Source organism: Erpetoichthys calabaricus, chromosome 7, assembly GCF_900747795.2.
Source record: "Erpetoichthys calabaricus chromosome 7, fErpCal1.3, whole genome shotgun sequence".
Classification (NCBI taxonomy): domain Eukaryota; kingdom Metazoa; phylum Chordata; class Cladistia; order Polypteriformes; family Polypteridae; genus Erpetoichthys; species Erpetoichthys calabaricus.
Window position 1 is genome coordinate 187,724,674 of NC_041400.2, and position 16,999 is coordinate 187,741,672.

At 40.9% G+C, this 16,999-nt stretch overlaps 1 protein-coding gene across 1 annotated transcript in view; it reads right to left on the bottom strand.

Annotated features, from left to right (window-relative positions):
- dnah6 (dynein, axonemal, heavy chain 6) overlaps positions 1–16,999 on the bottom strand; it is a 439,386-nt gene that overhangs the window by 370,656 nt on the left and 51,731 nt on the right. Inside the window, exons 6-9 of the mRNA XM_051929949.1 lie at positions 15,742–15,876; positions 13,497–13,620; positions 8,346–8,436; positions 5,026–5,200 (exon numbers count right to left, since the gene is read on the bottom strand). Coding sequence (XP_051785909.1) covers positions 5,026–5,200; positions 8,346–8,436; positions 13,497–13,620; positions 15,742–15,876 — 525 coding nt within the window. The remainder of the gene's footprint in view (positions 1–5,025; positions 5,201–8,345; positions 8,437–13,496; positions 13,621–15,741; positions 15,877–16,999) is intronic.

Below are 16,999 nucleotides of genomic sequence, written 5' to 3' on the forward strand. Positions count from 1 at the left end.
GTAGTAGTAGTAGTATGTATTATTATTAGTAGTATTTATTATTATTATTATTATTAGTAGTAGTAGTAGTAGTAGTAGTAGTATCTATTATTAGTATTCTTATTATTAGTAGTAGTAGTATTTATTATTAGTATTAGTAGTAGTTGTAGAATTTATTATTATTATTAGAAGCAGTAGTAGCAGTATTAGCATGTATTATTATTAGTCGTATTTATTATTATTATTATTAGTAGTAGTAGTAGTAGCAGAAGTAGTATGTATTATTATTAATAGTAGTATGTATTATTATTATTAGTATTTATTATTAGTAGTAGTAGTAGTAGTAGTATCTTTCATTAGTGTTAGTATTAGTTGTAGAATTTATTATTATTAGTAGTAGTAGTAGTAGTAATAGTAGTAGTAGTAGCAGCAATAGTATGTATTATTATTAGTAGTAGTTTTTATTATTATTATTATTATTATTATTATTAGTAGTAGTAGTAGTAGTAGTAGTAGTAGTAGTAGTAGTAGTAGTAGTAGTAGTAGTAGTAGTAGTAGTATTTATTATTAGTATTACTACTAGTGGGGCGGTACGGTGGCGCAGTGGTAGCGCTGCTGCCTCGCAGTTAGGAGACCCGGGTTCGCTTCCCGGGTCCACCCTGCATGGAGTTTGCATGTTCTCCCTGTGTCTGCGTGGGTTTCCTTCGGGCGCTCCGGTTTCCTCCCACAGTCCAAAGACATGCAGGTTAAGTGGATTGGTGATTCTAAATTGGCCCTAGTGTGTGCTTGGTGTTTGTGTGTGTCCTGCGGTGGGTTGGCACCCTGCCCGGGATTGGTTCCCTGCCTTGTGCCCTGGGATTGGCTCCAGCAGACCCCCTTGACCCTGTGTTCGGATTCAGCGGGTTGGAAAATGGATGGATGGATGGATAGTAGAAGTAGTATTTACTATTATTAGTATTACTAGTAGTAGTAGTATTTATTATTAGTAGTAGTAGTAGTACAGGGTGAGTCAAAATTATGTTAACACTAATGGTACTGCTATGTATATACTTTTATACAATGTTTGTGGACAATTTATGTGCCACATATGTTACATGTGTTGAACATGATGGCAAATAGGTTGAGATATTCCTGTAAATCATCTTACACATATGAAGTATGTTTTGTGAATAAATTGTTTCCGCCATTCAAATGTTAACATAATTTTGACTCACCCTGTAGTTGTAGTATTTATTATTAGTAGTAGTAGTAGTAGCAGCAGTAGTATGTATTATTATGATTATTAGTATCTGGGTTCTCCCTTAAAGATAGGGTGAGAAGCTCAGTCATCCGGTAGGGCCTCAGAGTAGAGCCGCTGCTCCTCCGCATCGAGAGGAGTCAGATGAGGTGGCTGGGGCATCTGATCAGGATGCCTCCTGGACGCCTCCCTGGTGAGGTGTTCGGGCACGTCCAACCGGGAGGAAGCCCCGGGGAAGACCCAGGACATCCTGGAGGGACTATGTCTCCCGGCTGGCCTGGGAACGCCTTGGGATGCTCCCGGAAGAGCTAGAAGAAGTGGCCGGGGAGAGGGAAGTCTCTGCTCAAGCTGCTGCCCCCGCGACCCGACTTCGGATAAGCGGAAGAGGATGGATGGATGGATGATTATTAGTAGTTGTAGTAGGAGTAGCAGAAGCAGTAGTATTTACTATTATTATTAGTAGTAGCAGTAGTATCTATTATTATTAGTAGTAGTAGCAGAAGCAGTAGTATTTCTATTATTATTATTAGTAGTAGTAATATTAGTAGATATTAGTAGCAGTAGTATCTATTATTATTAGTAATAGCAGTAGTAGTTGTAGGGGTAGTAGTAGTAGCTGTAGTATTTACTGTTATTATTATTATTATTATAAGTAGTAATTGTAGTATTTATTATTATTACTATTAGTAGTAGTAGTATTAGTAGTAGCAGTGCAGCTGTGTTTACCCAAAATTACCGAAGTTCTGCAGCTTTAGTTTGCTTCGTGAGATTCTGGCAATAGTTTGATGCACTGAAATGATTCCACAGACAAAATATCTTCATTATTAAAAGCTTTAGTAAACATTCAAAGTAAGACAGTTCACACAAAAATAGAGAAAAAGTTGGTATTGCAAAGTAAAGAAAAGCCCTTGTTTAAAGACAATTCAATTTATGGCCTATTCTGGTTTCATTTTTCTTTAGGTTTGCTGACACAGTCAAACCATTTCTGTGTGCTTCTCCCTGCAGATGGGGTCTGTCAGTCGATGCTAGCAATGAGACTAATGCTAAACTGACATACTTAGCACTCTGTATTACAGGTGTAGCCAAGAAGGTCCCATTTCACATTAACTACAGGGGGTAAAGGCTATACCATAATCTATAGCTATGAAAGAAAATTCTATTCTATTAAAATTAAACAAACGCTAATACGAGTTTAACGTAACGCTTTAACTTTCTAAGATTGACTCTTACAAGCAGTAATATTTGTTATAGCCAACCCGCGGCGTACCATACGTCGCATAATCAGGCTGAGTTTTTAATGATTTTTAAGCACAGGGAAAAAATTAACATTTGAAAAATCCGGAGGAGAGGGGAAGGACGCCGATTACACCCCATCCATCATGCTAGTCTGCTGATTTCTCGTTCAGTAACCTGTGAGTAGTGATGGGCGGAGTGAAGCCTCACGAAGCATCAACACGTTTGAAGCAATTGTGTCGGAAATCGTATCGAAGCATTTAACACGCACCTCTGTAGTGACACCTCCTGGCCATTTTTATTAACGTTACAGAAACTTATGATACACTTCAATGACGTCTGTTAAAACTCGTATTGCTTTTATTTTTTCGCAGCTACAGACTGACAACGAAGAGAAGGGTTCGTCAGCAGCTTCTAGTGTGTGATGTGTAAAAAATATAAATATAACTTCTTTAACTGCCTTGTGGCGCTGTAGTAGTACGGCTGCTTTGCAGTAATGAGACAGTGGAAGATTGCGGGTTCGCTTCCCGGTTCCTCCCTGTGTGGATAGCAAATTATCCGCGACAAACAAACTGTTTTACACGCTGCAAACCAACCCGAGGTGTAGTATACGCCGCTTTTTCAATGTTTTTTAAGCAGAGGGAAAAAAATGAACATTTGCAAAATCCGTAACGCTGCTTTCAGTAAGTACAATGCACACGCGTTTAGTTTGTTGGTGACTTTTTGCCAGCTGTCTTTCCTGGTTTGGGCTGTTTTTGCAGTGTTACCGCTTGTGCATATTAAATCTTGAATTCTTTTGAGTAACTAATTAACTAACACACACCCACCCACCCACTCAGCTTGTGTGAAAAAAAATGCGCCCGTTCTTTCATCATTTTGTTGCAGCAATATACATTGTGTTTTCACTCAGCGCGGAGGTGCGCATTCATCTCGGATTATTACATCCAGCTAATCTGCTACACGACTGCGTTTGAAAAACCGACTTATCCCTGATGAGTTTCACCGGCGTTAATGATTAGGAATCTGGTTGGAACAAAAACACTGAAGCCACAGGGGTTCAGCAGGACCGAGTTTGGGAAACACCACTGAACACTCGTGGCTCTTGCCAACTCACGGCGTTTCATTTGTCGCATAATTATGTACTGATGGGTGAACACTTTCTGAACGACACAGTTGTCCAAACAGAAGTGAAAGTAAAATCGAGCCTGGTGCATTCTTTAACTGCATTCTCTGTCTTGTAGCGCAGTGGTAGTGTTGCTGCTTTACAGTAAGGAGACTGTGGAAGATTTTTGGGCAATCCTCCGAATACCGGTCCCAAATTATTTAACAACTCTTTTCCTATCGAGTGGACAATACTACTGAAAGCCGCGAAAAAACATTTATTGCAAGACAATAACATGTATTTCCAATATTTTGTATTAATTCCAGCACAACAGCTGCAACATCTCTTAGTGGTAACGGTTCAACACGGAGCAACTAAATGTTGTAGTTATCGCTGAGCAAATGCATATAATTGCCGAAAAGATTGCGTGGCAATCCGTTACCACTAAGAGACGTTGCAGCTGTTGTGCTGGAATTAATACAAAATATTGGAAATACATCTTATTGTCTTGCAATAAATGTTTTTTCGCGGCTTTCAGTGTAGTATTGTCCACTCGATAGGAAAAGAGTTGTTAAATAATTTGTTACCGGTATTCGGAGGATTGCCGATTTTTGGTTCGTTTGGGCTGCATTTGCAGTGTTACCGCCTGTGCATATTAAATCTTGAAATCCTTCGAGTAACAAATTAACTAACACCCACCCACCCACACACACACAGCTTGTGTGAAAAAATGCGCCCATACTTTCATCATTTTGTTGCAGCCTATCAAAGACTTGCTGCCCCCAACTCAAGGTGGCTCAGAGGTCCATGTGTAGCATACAACAGATGAACATAAATGACGCCGTTTTTTCAGAGGCGTCGCGTCCCATTTAGTGGGCGTGGCTCTGCGAGTTATCGTCGTATCCAATGGTCATAGAGTTGGTGGGCGAGGCTCTTTCCTACTTGTCGGCGGCTTAGTGAATCCACGCCTCTTCCTGCGTGCTTTCATGGGTGTCTTCCCCCTTTGGCGGCGACTTTGTGAATTATATACTGTATATAGATTAGTAGAAGTAGCAGCAGTAATCATATTAATAGTACAGTAGTAGTATTTTTTGGTAGTCATATTAAAATTGTTTTTGCTGTTGTTTCATGTCACAAGTAATACTGTTGGCTATCAAGTAACAAATAGGAACAGCTGACTGATAACCCGGATTATTATTATCATTATTATTATTAAATAGGCTACAAATCAGAAAAGCTATAGTTAAATCTGTGATGTGTACTTTTTTGTTCATTTATTTATTTATCATTCAAATTAAAGCTGTTACAAGAGTGGATTGACAGGGGGCGGCTGGGGGTGTTGGAGGCCCAAGAAGAAAGTTCTGCTTAGGGTCCCAGTATGGCCAGGGGCTGCAATGACTGTGCCACCAATGCCACTGAAATGTGTGCCTGTTTTTTAACATGCCTCCATGTCAGCTGTTACCCGGTGTCCTACCTTCTTTTCTCCTTCCTCGGTTACAGGTTTCTGCTCGTGCTTCCAACTTCTTATCACATCGTGAGCGGCAATCAGCTGAATTTGTTCCGTCAGATAATTCAATAAAGTGGTTACTGAATTGACAGCCATGATGTGCATTGTGTTAACGATGACATAATCAGCCAGCCGAATAAAGCTGAAAAACATAAATAAGAACAGTAATTCACTATGGTGTGTGCTTTTCTTTTCAAAACTGTGACTGAGCAGATCATGAAGGTGACATCTCTGCTCCGAGTAAACCTAGAAGTAAAACTAAGCCATCTTCTTTCTTTCTCAGACCCTTTTCTATATCCACCCATTTTCCAAACCTACTTTATCAAATTGGGGGTCACGAGGTGTTGGCACTGTGACAAGGCCGGCCACTCTGGGGCAGACTCTGTTCTCAGAAAGGACTGAAGATCTTATAAGGATAATACAATTGGGGCTTTATTATAAAAAAGGCATACAAGGAAGAGTCAACATATTAAAGAGCAAAGAAAAAAGAACAAAATAACAAATAAAAGCATCTGTTTCCAGACGGATCTCTGTTACTGACAAGCAAACCCCGCTGAAGTTTGGAGAAACGCGGAAATGTTAAAGAATTTCAGCAAAATGAACTCAACTAAATGGGAAGGAGAAACTGAGCTAATTTGGAGTGGATTCTAAAGGTGCAGTGGCCATTTAATTGTTCCTGATGACCAGGGTAGCACCTGCCAACTACACTGGACTATGCTGGAGATCACGCAAATCCAGGAGTGGTGTTCAGCCTCGCTCTCTTTACACACACAGACTTGACCAGATTCTTTCAATCTTTGAATTATATTGTGCAGTTTAGAGGGCAAAACGCCCAACATTTCTTTTGGGGAAACATTTTCCTCAAATTGCTGGATTATTCACTGATGCATCTGTTAAGCAGATTGGCGAGCCTCGATTTGTCCTGACTCTTGAAGAACTAGGCCTTTTTTGGAGGCTCCTTATGTACTAGAACATGATTGCCTCACCTGTTTCACATCACCTTGTTATTTCAACTTGTCACATCATCACATCAGTCCTAAACCGCCCCGTCCCAACTACTGTAGAACGTGTTGCAGGGGACATCAAAGTATCTGTGAGTGTGTCTGTGTATCTGTGTGTCTGTCTGTCCAGCTCCTGTGTCTCTCTCGTATGCCATTTGGTATGGAATTCTTAAAAGCAGTGCTAATGGTGTCATGCGCCATCTGTTGGAATGACAAACGCAATGCATTTTATTATTACAAATGTCTGTCATATGTTTGTTACCATCTGTTGGAATGACAGAGACATAGCAACAGGATGGACACACAAATACACAGACACACAGATACATACCCTTTCATTAAGATGGACTATCTTTTGCATTTCACTTGGTTTAATTATTTTTTGTGTTGCACCATCTATTGGAATGACAAATGCAATGCACTTTGTTACTACAAATGTTTGTGATGTATCATATGTTGGAATGTGAAATGCAATGCATGTCTCTGTTACATGCCATTTGGTATGGGATTCTTTAAAGCAGTGCTAATGTTTGTGATGTGCTGTCTGTTGAAATGACAAATACAATGCATATGTCTCTGTTGTATACCATTTGGTATGAGATTTGTAAAAGCAGTCTTCATGTTTGTGATGCACCATCTGTTGGAATGACAAATGCAATGCATATGTCTCAATTATTTGCAATTTGGTATGAGGGTTTGTAAAAGAAGTTTTAATGTTTATGATGCTCTGTCTGTTGAAATGGAAAATTCAATACATATGTGTTGTTATATGCCATTTGTTATGAGATTCATAAAAGGAGTTTTAATGTTTGTGATGCACCCTCTTTTGGAATGGAAAATGCAATACATATGTTACTGCTATATGCCATTTGGTATGGAATTCGTAAACAGCGTGTTAATGTTTGTAATGTGCCATCTGTTGGAATTACAAATGCAATGCATGTGTCTCTATTATATGCCACTGTATATGGAATTTGTAAAAAGCAGTGTTAATGTTTGTGTTTCACCATCTGTTGGAATGAAAAATGCAATGCATTTTATTATTACAAATGTCTGTCAAATGTCCGTTACCATCTGTTTGAATGACAGAGACATAGCAACAGGATGGACACACAAATACACAGACACAAGGACACTTAACCTTTCATTAAGATGGATTATCTTTTGCATTTCATTTTGTTTAATTGTTTTTTGTGTTGCACCATCTGTTGGAATGACAAATGCAATGCACTTTGTTACTACAAATGTTTGTGATGCACCAAACGTTGGAATGTGAAATGCAATGCATGTTTCTGTTACATGTAATTTGGTATGGGATTCTTAAAAGCAGTGCTAATGTTTGTGATGCGCTGTCTGTTGGAATGACAAATTCAATGCATATGTCTCTGTTGTATACCATTTGGTATGGGATTTGTAAAAGGAGTTTTAATGTTTGTGATACTCTGTCTGTTGGAACGGAAAATTCAATATATATGTGTCTGTTATATGCCATTTGGTATGAGATTCATAAAAGGAGTTTTAACGTTTGTGATGCACCATCTGTTGGAATGGAAAATGCAATACATATGTTACTGTTATATGCCATTTGTTATGGGATTTGTAAACAGAGTGTTAATGTCTGTAATGTGCCATCTGTTGGAATTACAAATGCAATGCATGTGTCTCTATTATATGCCACTGTATATGGAATTTGTAAAAAGCAGTGTTAATGTTTGTGTTGTACCATCTGTTGGAATGAAAAATACAATGCATTTTATTATTACAAATGTCTGTCATATTTCCGTTACCATCTGTTTGAATGACAGAGACATAGCAACAGGATGGAAACACAAATACACAGACACACAGACACTTAAAATGAAATGCAAAAGAATGAAAGTATAATTATTTTTTGTGTTGCACCATCTGTTGGAATGACAAATTCAATGAATTTTTATTAGTACATGCACTGCAGAATGCATTAAACTAGAGGTGCACTGCAAATGTTAATGCTGAATACACTGAGGTGTATGTTGATTATTTAGATTTCAGCCAGACTAGGAATGGTAGCTCAGCTATTTTTAGATTAAATGTTACATAAATCCCTTTCTCTTTGTACTGTTTTAGTTTGAATTCATGTCAAAGTAAATTCACAGACATGTTTTTTGTCTTTCACAAGTATTAGAATTTTTCATAACGTTCCAATGTTTTTGGGATTGGGGTTGTAGTTATGTAACCAAAATCATGTATAGCAAAATAATGAGATAAGCAAATGCTTCCAAAACTTACAAGATTAACTTTACTCACCAGGTCAGTCGCTTGCAGTGAGCTCTTTTATTGGCCTGCTCAGTGTAAGTCATTTTCTCTGCTGTGTCACCATATATTGCTTCCAGTTCAACTTAGGATGGATGGGAAAAAAAGCAAACTTTTAAAAAACAAAGTTTAAGTCATAACATTTGTAAATTTAACGAACCCATTTTAGGACTTATTATGGCAACATTAGCCATAAGGCAGGAACCAACTGTCAACAGGGCATCAGTGCATCACGTGTCCAATATGCGCACCCACTCATGCACACAACTACACAGGGCTGATCTGGAAATAAACATGAACCTAATATCTTTGGGAAGGTGGGAGGAAAAAGAGACATGGAGAAAACCCACCTAGACGGCGGAAGAACGTCCAAACTCCACACATACAATGACTGAGTGCAGGATTTACGCCCAGGGAGTTAGGTCTAGGAGCTGGTAGCGCTGATGACACCACCATTATGCAGACCAGCAAACTTCATAGTAGCTTACAGATTATTATTATTAATATTATTACTGGGTGGCACAGTGGGTAGCGCTGCTGCCTCGCAGTTGGGTGACGTGGGGACCTGGGTTCGCTTCCTGGGTCCTCCCTGCGTGGAGTTTGCATGTTCTCCCCGTGTCTGCGTGGGTTTCCTCCGGGTGCTCCGGTTTCCTTCCACAGTCCAAAGACATGCCGGTTAGGTGGATTAGCGATTCTAAATTGGCCCTAGTGTGTGCTTGGTGTGTGTGTGTGTTTGTGTGTGTCCTGCGGTGGGTTGTCACTCTGGCCGGGGTTTGTTTCCTGCCTTGTGCCCTGTGTTGGCTGGGATTGGCTCCAGCAGACCCCCGTGACCCTGTAGTTTGGATGTAGCGGGTTGGATAATATTGTTAGTTCCGGCGCTGCCAAGAGTGGCAGCCTTTTCGGCAGCTCCATGTAATGTGAATTTCCCCTTGGGATTAATAAAGTATCTATCTATCTATCTATCTATCTATCTATCTATCTATCTATCTATCTATCTATCTATCTATCTATCTATCTATCTATCATATAGTGCCTTTCATATCTATCTATCTATCTATCTATCATATAGTGCCTTTCATATCTATCTATCTATCTATCTATCTATCTATCTATCTATTTATCCATCCATAACGGATGGATGGATGGATTTTAGTTATTTCTGTACTTAACAGTTCTTTACCTCTTCTTTCTATACTTAAAGATTTTTAACTTCTTTTATGCTTAAGATTCTTAGCTTCTTCTTCTGTACGCTTTAAACGTACGGTTTTGCGCTTAAATAAGCACGAGTTACTTTACACATTCAAATGACCCGTATGCCCATTGGCAGGAGCACGTGCCCAGGCACGGTCACGGTTTAAAACCGTATGCCTCTACACCTTACATATGGCAAGGCTGTCACTAACTGAAGAATAATGTTTACTCAAAGCTATTAGAAGTATCTACAAGGGCAATCCCAAAAGTAAGTTCTCCTATTTTTTTAGAAATACAAACAACCGTTTATTTTCTATAATATTTTAAAGGTTAAATAATTATGTATTTTTCTACATAATCGCCATTTCAGTCAATGCATTTTTGTAGACGCTGTGGTAGTTTTAGAATGCCCATGTCATACCAGCTCGCCGCCATGTCCTTCAGGAAGCGTTGAACCTCATCTTTCATCTCTTCGTCGGAGCAGAATCGCCTTCCGGACAAATATTCTTTCAACTTAGGGAACAGGTGGTAGTCACTGGGTGCCAAGTCCGGACTATAGGGTGGGTGGGTGATGAAGTTCCAACCGCCGATCTTTACGCATGTTTTCCTCAACCTTCGCGACTGTCTCGTCGGAAATTGACAGTCTCCTGCGCGAACTTCGCACTTGGCAGTAGCGTTCAACGGGAGCTCCATTTTCAAGGGCTGCCAAACCAAGATTGAGCTTCCCAGTGAAGCCGCACATGCTTGTTTGGGAGTGGAGGAAGCACCAATCACAACAGTGTGGCCAACAGCCGTACAAACAGTTTCTCTACGTCCCCACCGCTTTGGAGACCTTACTTTTGGGATTGCCCTCATATAAAACAAGTAAGCCCGCGATTCGCTAGCGAATCGGAAATCCAAGAGTGGCAATCAGTTTCTGTTCCGTCCGATATCTGGATGGATGACATATCATGGAGGGTGGGTGCGTCTGGGGAAATGTCATTTAATGACATAAGCATATCTGTACTAAAGCGGTCTCGTTTTGTGGAGACGTGATTCCATTGCCTTTGCTGACACCGACTGCTGGCAGAGTGGAGCACAGCAAGTTTAGTTTACAGGTTGTGGTGTTCGTGTGCCAGCCACTGAGTCTGGGAAGCCGCTGGGTTAGAGTCTGTGACCGTTATGTGATCTATATTACTGGCACAGTGGATTAGAGCAAGTGTAGCTCACAGGTTGTGTTGTTTGGGCGCCACCTACTGACTCTGGGAAGCCGCTGCGTTTGACTCTGGGGCGGGCGCCATGGCGCATTACGTTGTGTTATTTGGGCGCCACCTACTGACTCTGGGAAGCCGCCGCGTTTTGGGAAGCCGCTGCGTTTGACTATACAGGTTGTGTTGTTTGGGCGCTCAGAGGTTGTGTTGTTCGGGCGCCACCGCTGGAGTCTGGGACGGGTGCCAAGGCCACAGTGCGCATGCGCCTCGGTGCGTCCGCTGTGCGTCCGCCGTGCATATATTAACACATGATATGGAAATTACGTATGAAACGGAAATCCCATAGAAGTGCGCCCCGCATTGTCCTCTCCCAGCCCTCCTCTCTGGACTACAGCACTGAGCCATCCGCCGCCAGGCGCGTTCTGACAGAGAAGTTTTATTTATTTGTCCAAGTGACTGTCGCGGAAACTGACACATTGTAACTTTTTTTTTTAGTTGGCAGTACTTGATAGTAGAAGAGATGAAGAAAACAGCTTTGCGTCTTTCTACTTTTTAACTGCGGCGAGCTGTAAGCAATGTGAAGACGAGACCGCCTTCAGCTGCGAGGGGTTATGAGAACAAAGTGGACACTGGGAGGCACGGAATGTTGAGAGCTTCGCAGTTTAGGGCAGCGTCCTTTTGTCTCGCACTGTTTGTGACACTTCAAGTCCCCTGTCGGCTCCTGGGAGAGTGGAAATCTTTGCGAATGAGTGTAATTGGCGCCATCGAGGCAGGACTCTGTTTGTAAATTGCCCTGCACGACTACTTATTGTCCCTTAAGGTGAGTTCGGATCACTAAAGCCCCACAACATTCAAGGTTAGTGGCTGGGCCACTCAAGGACATTCACAGAGTTGTCCTGAAGCCACTCCTTTGATATCTTGGCTGTGTGCTTAGGGTCGTTGTCCTGCTGAAAGATGAACCGTCTCCCCAGTCTGAGGTCAAGAGCGCTCTGGAGCAGGTTTTCATCCAGGATGTCTCTGTACATTGCTGCAGTCAACTTTCCCTTTATCCTGACTAGTCTCCCAGTCCCTGCCTCTGAAAAACATCCCCACAGCATGATGCTGCCACCACCATGCTTCACTGTAGGGATGGTATTGGCCTGGTGATGAGCGGTGCCTGGTTTCCTCCAAACGTGACACCTGGCATTCACACCAAAGAGTTCAATCTTTGTCTCATCAGACCAGAGAATTTTCTTTCTCATGGTCTGAGAGTCCTTCAGGTGCCTTTTGGCAAACTCCAGGTGGGCTGCCATGTGCCTTTTACTAAGGAGTGGCTTCCGTCTGGCCACTCTACCATACAGGCCTGATTGGTGGATTGCTGCAGAGATGTTTGTCCTTCTGGAAGGTTCTCCTCTCTCCACAGAGGACCTCTGGAGCTCTGACAGAGTGACCATCGGGTTCTTGGTCACCTCCCTGACTAAGGTCCTTCTCCCCTGATCGCTCAGTTTAGATGGCCGGCCAGCTCTAGGAAGAGTCCTGGTGGTTTCGAACTTCTTCCACTTACGGATGATGGAGGCCACTGTGCACATTGGGACCTTCAAAGCAGCAGAAATTTTTCTGTAACCTTCACCAGATTTGTGCCTCGAGACAATCCTGTCTTGGAGGTCTACAGACAATTCCTTTGACTTCATGCTTGGTTTGTGCTCTGACATGAACTGTCAACTGTGGGACCTTATATAGACAGGTGTGTGCCTTTCCAAATCATGTCCAGTCAACTGAGTTTACCACAGGTGGACTCCAATGAAGCTGCAGAAACATCTCAAGGATGATCAGGGGAAACAGGATGGACCTGAGCTCAATTCTGAGCTTCATGGCAAAGGCTGTGAATACTTATGTACATGTGCTTTCTCAATTTGTTTATTTTTAATAAATTTGCAAAAACCTCAAGTAAACTTTTTTCACGTTGTCATTATGGGGTGTTGTGTGTAGAATTCTGAGGAAAAAAATGAATTTAATCCATTTTGGAATAAGGCTGTAACATAACAAAATGTGGAAAAAGTGATGCGCTGGGAATACTTTCTGGATGCACTGTATGTACGTGCTGTGAATATGTTTGTGCTGTTGAACATTTTCATATTTCTTTTTCATTATTATTCTTGTCTCATTTCCTTTTCTATTTTGACATTTTCTGAGGAGTGCATTATAGAGGGGTTCAAGGGGGTGGTCATATTAATTAGTATCTGTTTATTTGTTCTGGGTTTGTGTAGGATTGGTTAAAGGTTGTTTACAGTTTCGTTTGGTTGTTTATAATATATATTCTTGTTTGTTTAATTGACTTAATTGTTCGGGTGGTTATTTTCTTTTTAAATACATAAAGGACATCTCCATCAATTGGGATCAAATTGGGGCAAAGGTTCTGTCTGGTTCCGTTCCCGATAGAATTATTTTTTTGCTAAGAGTAGGAGATTCTGGTGTGTGTTGGTCTCCTCATCTTACATGTCTTTTGACATTGACAAGTTCCCCCTCCCCATGCACACCCCCCCCCCCCCCCACACACACACACACACACCTCCGACCTTGATTCTCTAAGAAGACAAGTGAAAAATACCCCAAAAAAACCCTTTGTAGGGAGAAAAAAATGTTTTTCTCCCGGGGTGTCATCTCAATGAGCCATGCCTGGTCTGGTTCTTTAGATGCCCAATTCATCTCAAATGGCTTCTTTCAGTTAAGGGTAGAAGACGCTGTGCACCAACATTCACACTTAATTCATTAGTTTGCAACTTACCTGGATTTTCTACCTCATGGAAGTAGTCATCTGGAGTATACCCAGCTTCAAGTAAAGCTGTCCGGCAGGAACTCCTTACCACCTCCTTGGCAAGCTCTCTAAATTCTGCCAAACGGAAAGAAATCTGAAAGACACGTGCAGTTTAAGAATTATTTAAGACCAACACAGGAAACTGTCGAAGACAGACAGAGAATAATTTACAGACATTTGCTATCTCTTGCCCTCCGTGCACTTTCAGTGCCTTTTTTCAGTATTCACGTGTGTCTGACCCTCTCTTCACCCGTAAAGCCTGCTTCTCAGACCCCATCATTATTTTCATGGTGCCTTTCTCGTCTCCTGTTCGGTCTTACACATTTTGTCCTTGAAGGCAACTCATTCAGTATTCGCCTTTACTTCTCCACATGCATCTCACACTCGCACTTACTCTTCTGCTTCTGTTACACCTCCAAAGCCAAACTGACCAATCAGCATGCTCCTTTACTCTTTCATGTGCACCTCACACTTGCGCTTCCTCTTCTGTTACACCTCCAAAGCCAAACTGACCAATCAGAGTGCACGTTTACTCCTCCATGTGCATCTCACTCTTGCACTTCTTCGTTTGTCACACCTCCAACACCAAAATGACCAATCAGAGTGCACCTTTACTCGTTCATTGGCATCTCACACTCGCACTTCCTCTTCTGCTTCTGTTACGCCTCCAAAGCCAAACTGACCAATCAGCATGTGCCTTTACTCCTCCACGTGCATCTCACGCCTGCACTTCTTCTTCTGTTACGCTTCCAAAGCCAAACTGGCCAAACAGTATGCGCCTTTACTCCTTCATGTACACCTCACACTTGCACTTCTTCTTCTGTTATGCCTCCAAAGCCAAACTGACCAATCAGTGTGCACCTTTAGTCCTCCACATGCATCTCACGCCGGCACTTTCTCGTTTGTCACACCTCCAAAGCCAAACTGACCAATCAGATTGCTCTATGGGACTGGATACACAGACCTTACTTAATATTTTATTATACAGTATAACAAATTACATAATTACATAATCACATCATCGTGTTAAGATTAGGGGTAACGTAAGGTTAGAGGTGCCATTAGCATGGAGTATAGATGTGTTGTGACAACACTTCTGCAGTGAAACTGCTGGTAGGTAGAACTGTTGGTGTAGACTTGTGATGAGGCTCTGCAGTTGGATGTTTCTCAGTCAATTAGCAAATGGCATATAACAGAGACATATGCATTGCGTTTGTCACTCCAACAGATGACACATCGCAAACATTAACACTTCTTATGAATCCCATATCAGATGGCATATAACAGAGACATATGCATTCCAACAGATTGCACATCATAAAAATTTATAGTGATAAAATGCATTGAATTTATAATTCCAACAGGTGGTGTATCACAAACTTTAACATTTCTTTTAACGGATCCCATCTGTAATATCTAACTGCAGAGTCGCAGGACAATACGTCACCACAGGTCTACAGTAGCAGTTTCACGGTCAAAGTTGAGGCTAGGGGTTAGTGTGGTTAACACGTAGTACAAATACATTAAGTTTCGGGATAATTTAATGTCAGGGGTGTCATTAGTGAGTATTATAGACATGAGGTAACGTTATTTCTGCCATGAAACTGGTGGTATGTAGAACTGTTGGTGTGGATTTGCGGTGTGGCTCTGCAGTTTCTCAGTTCCATAGCAAATGGCATATAACAGAAACATATGCATTTCATTTGTCATTCCAACAGATGGTGCATCACAAACATTAACACTTCTTTTATAAGTCCCATACCAAGTGGTATATAACAGAGACATATGCATTGCATTTGTTATTCCAACAGATTGCACATCATAAACATTAACACTGTTTTAATGAATCCCATATCAGATGGCATATAACAGAGACATACACATTGCATTTGTCATTCCAACAGATGGCACATCATAAGCATTAAAACTGTTTTACGAATCCCATAGCAAAAGGCATATAACAGAGACATGTATTGCATTTGTCATCCCTGATGGCGCATCACAAATATTTGAAGTTAACACATTTTATTGCTAGAAAATGCTTGTAATGCGCCTTCTGTTGGAATGACAAATAATACAGTGCATTTTTATTACTACAGGCATTAGAAAATACATTCCAATAGATGGTGCAGTGTAAACATTAACACTGAGGTCTCATTTCAATATGTCTTAGATTGGGTAGCACAGCAAATTTCGTAATAAAAAAGTAACCAACCTCTTTAAGCTGTTGAAGCTGAGTTTCCTTAAAGCCGTGTAATGTGTAGGTATGGCCTTTCTCAATTCGGCAGAGTCCCATATCACTAATGCGGTAGCACATCTCTCTGACATTAAGCAGTGCAGGACGTAGCGACTACAGGGAGAAAAAGATTATCAGTTGTCAAGAAATAAAACACATTTGCACAATTTCCAATTCATTCCAGCCTATAAAAATGATTTTGGGATTTATTTGTAGTAGTAGGGTGTTGTGCTGTGTTAGCCATTATGGATGTAGTGAGAAGTCAAACAAAATGACACCTTATATTGACTAACTAGAAAGACTACAATATGCAAGCGTTCATGGCAACTCAGTTTTTGATTTTTTTTAATACATTTGAAAACCTTTCTGAACACACTTTCACTTTGTCATTATGGGCTTTTGAGTGTAGACTGGTGGGAAAAAATGGCAAAATTATTCAATTAAAATGAAACCTACGACACAATAAAGTCAGAAAGTGAAAGGGCCTGAGTGCTTTCTGAATCCCCTGTACGTGATTGTAGAATGTGGTGACCAAATTATAAATATGCACAATGCTCAGGATCATTTTAAATTTATGATGGTTTTTGAAGGATATTATAAAAAAAAAGTCTTTAGATGTGCTCAACTGGGATGTGTAATTAAGGCAGAGTAGCATGAATGGGGGGCAAAAACAGAGAGGTTTTCCACACATCATTTGTTAGACCCCAAAAACTGAGGGGAAAAGCTGTTGTTTTACTAAAAAGTAAAATTAATAATGATTCACGTAGGCTGACAGCTCATCAGACCTGCTATATGTAAAGACACGATAACATGTGACAACAAAGCTTTTCAAAACTTATGCTTCCCGAAACATTTTGAACACAAATATATTACAGATTCATGATATCACACAAGAGTTTGGAGAAACAGCAAATTACCTTTGATCAAATTTAGTGTGTTTACTCACTTAATGTTGCTGACACATTGCATTAGTTCAGCTTAGCTAGAAATGTTTTGCTGCTGATTTTTGCTTGAACGCCACATCTGATGCTTCACATTGCAGTGCCCAACTATAGTCTGTCATTATTTATGGATTCCACTTGTCCTGGGCCTGACAGACTGAATGGTCTTCTCTCATTTGTCAAATTTCTGATGTTCTTATGTTCTATCATTGCAACTAGGGGGCTCCGCCCCCTGCTCGCTTCGCTCGCCAACCTCTGGTGTTGGGTAACGCGAAATTGTTTGATGTATGTATGAG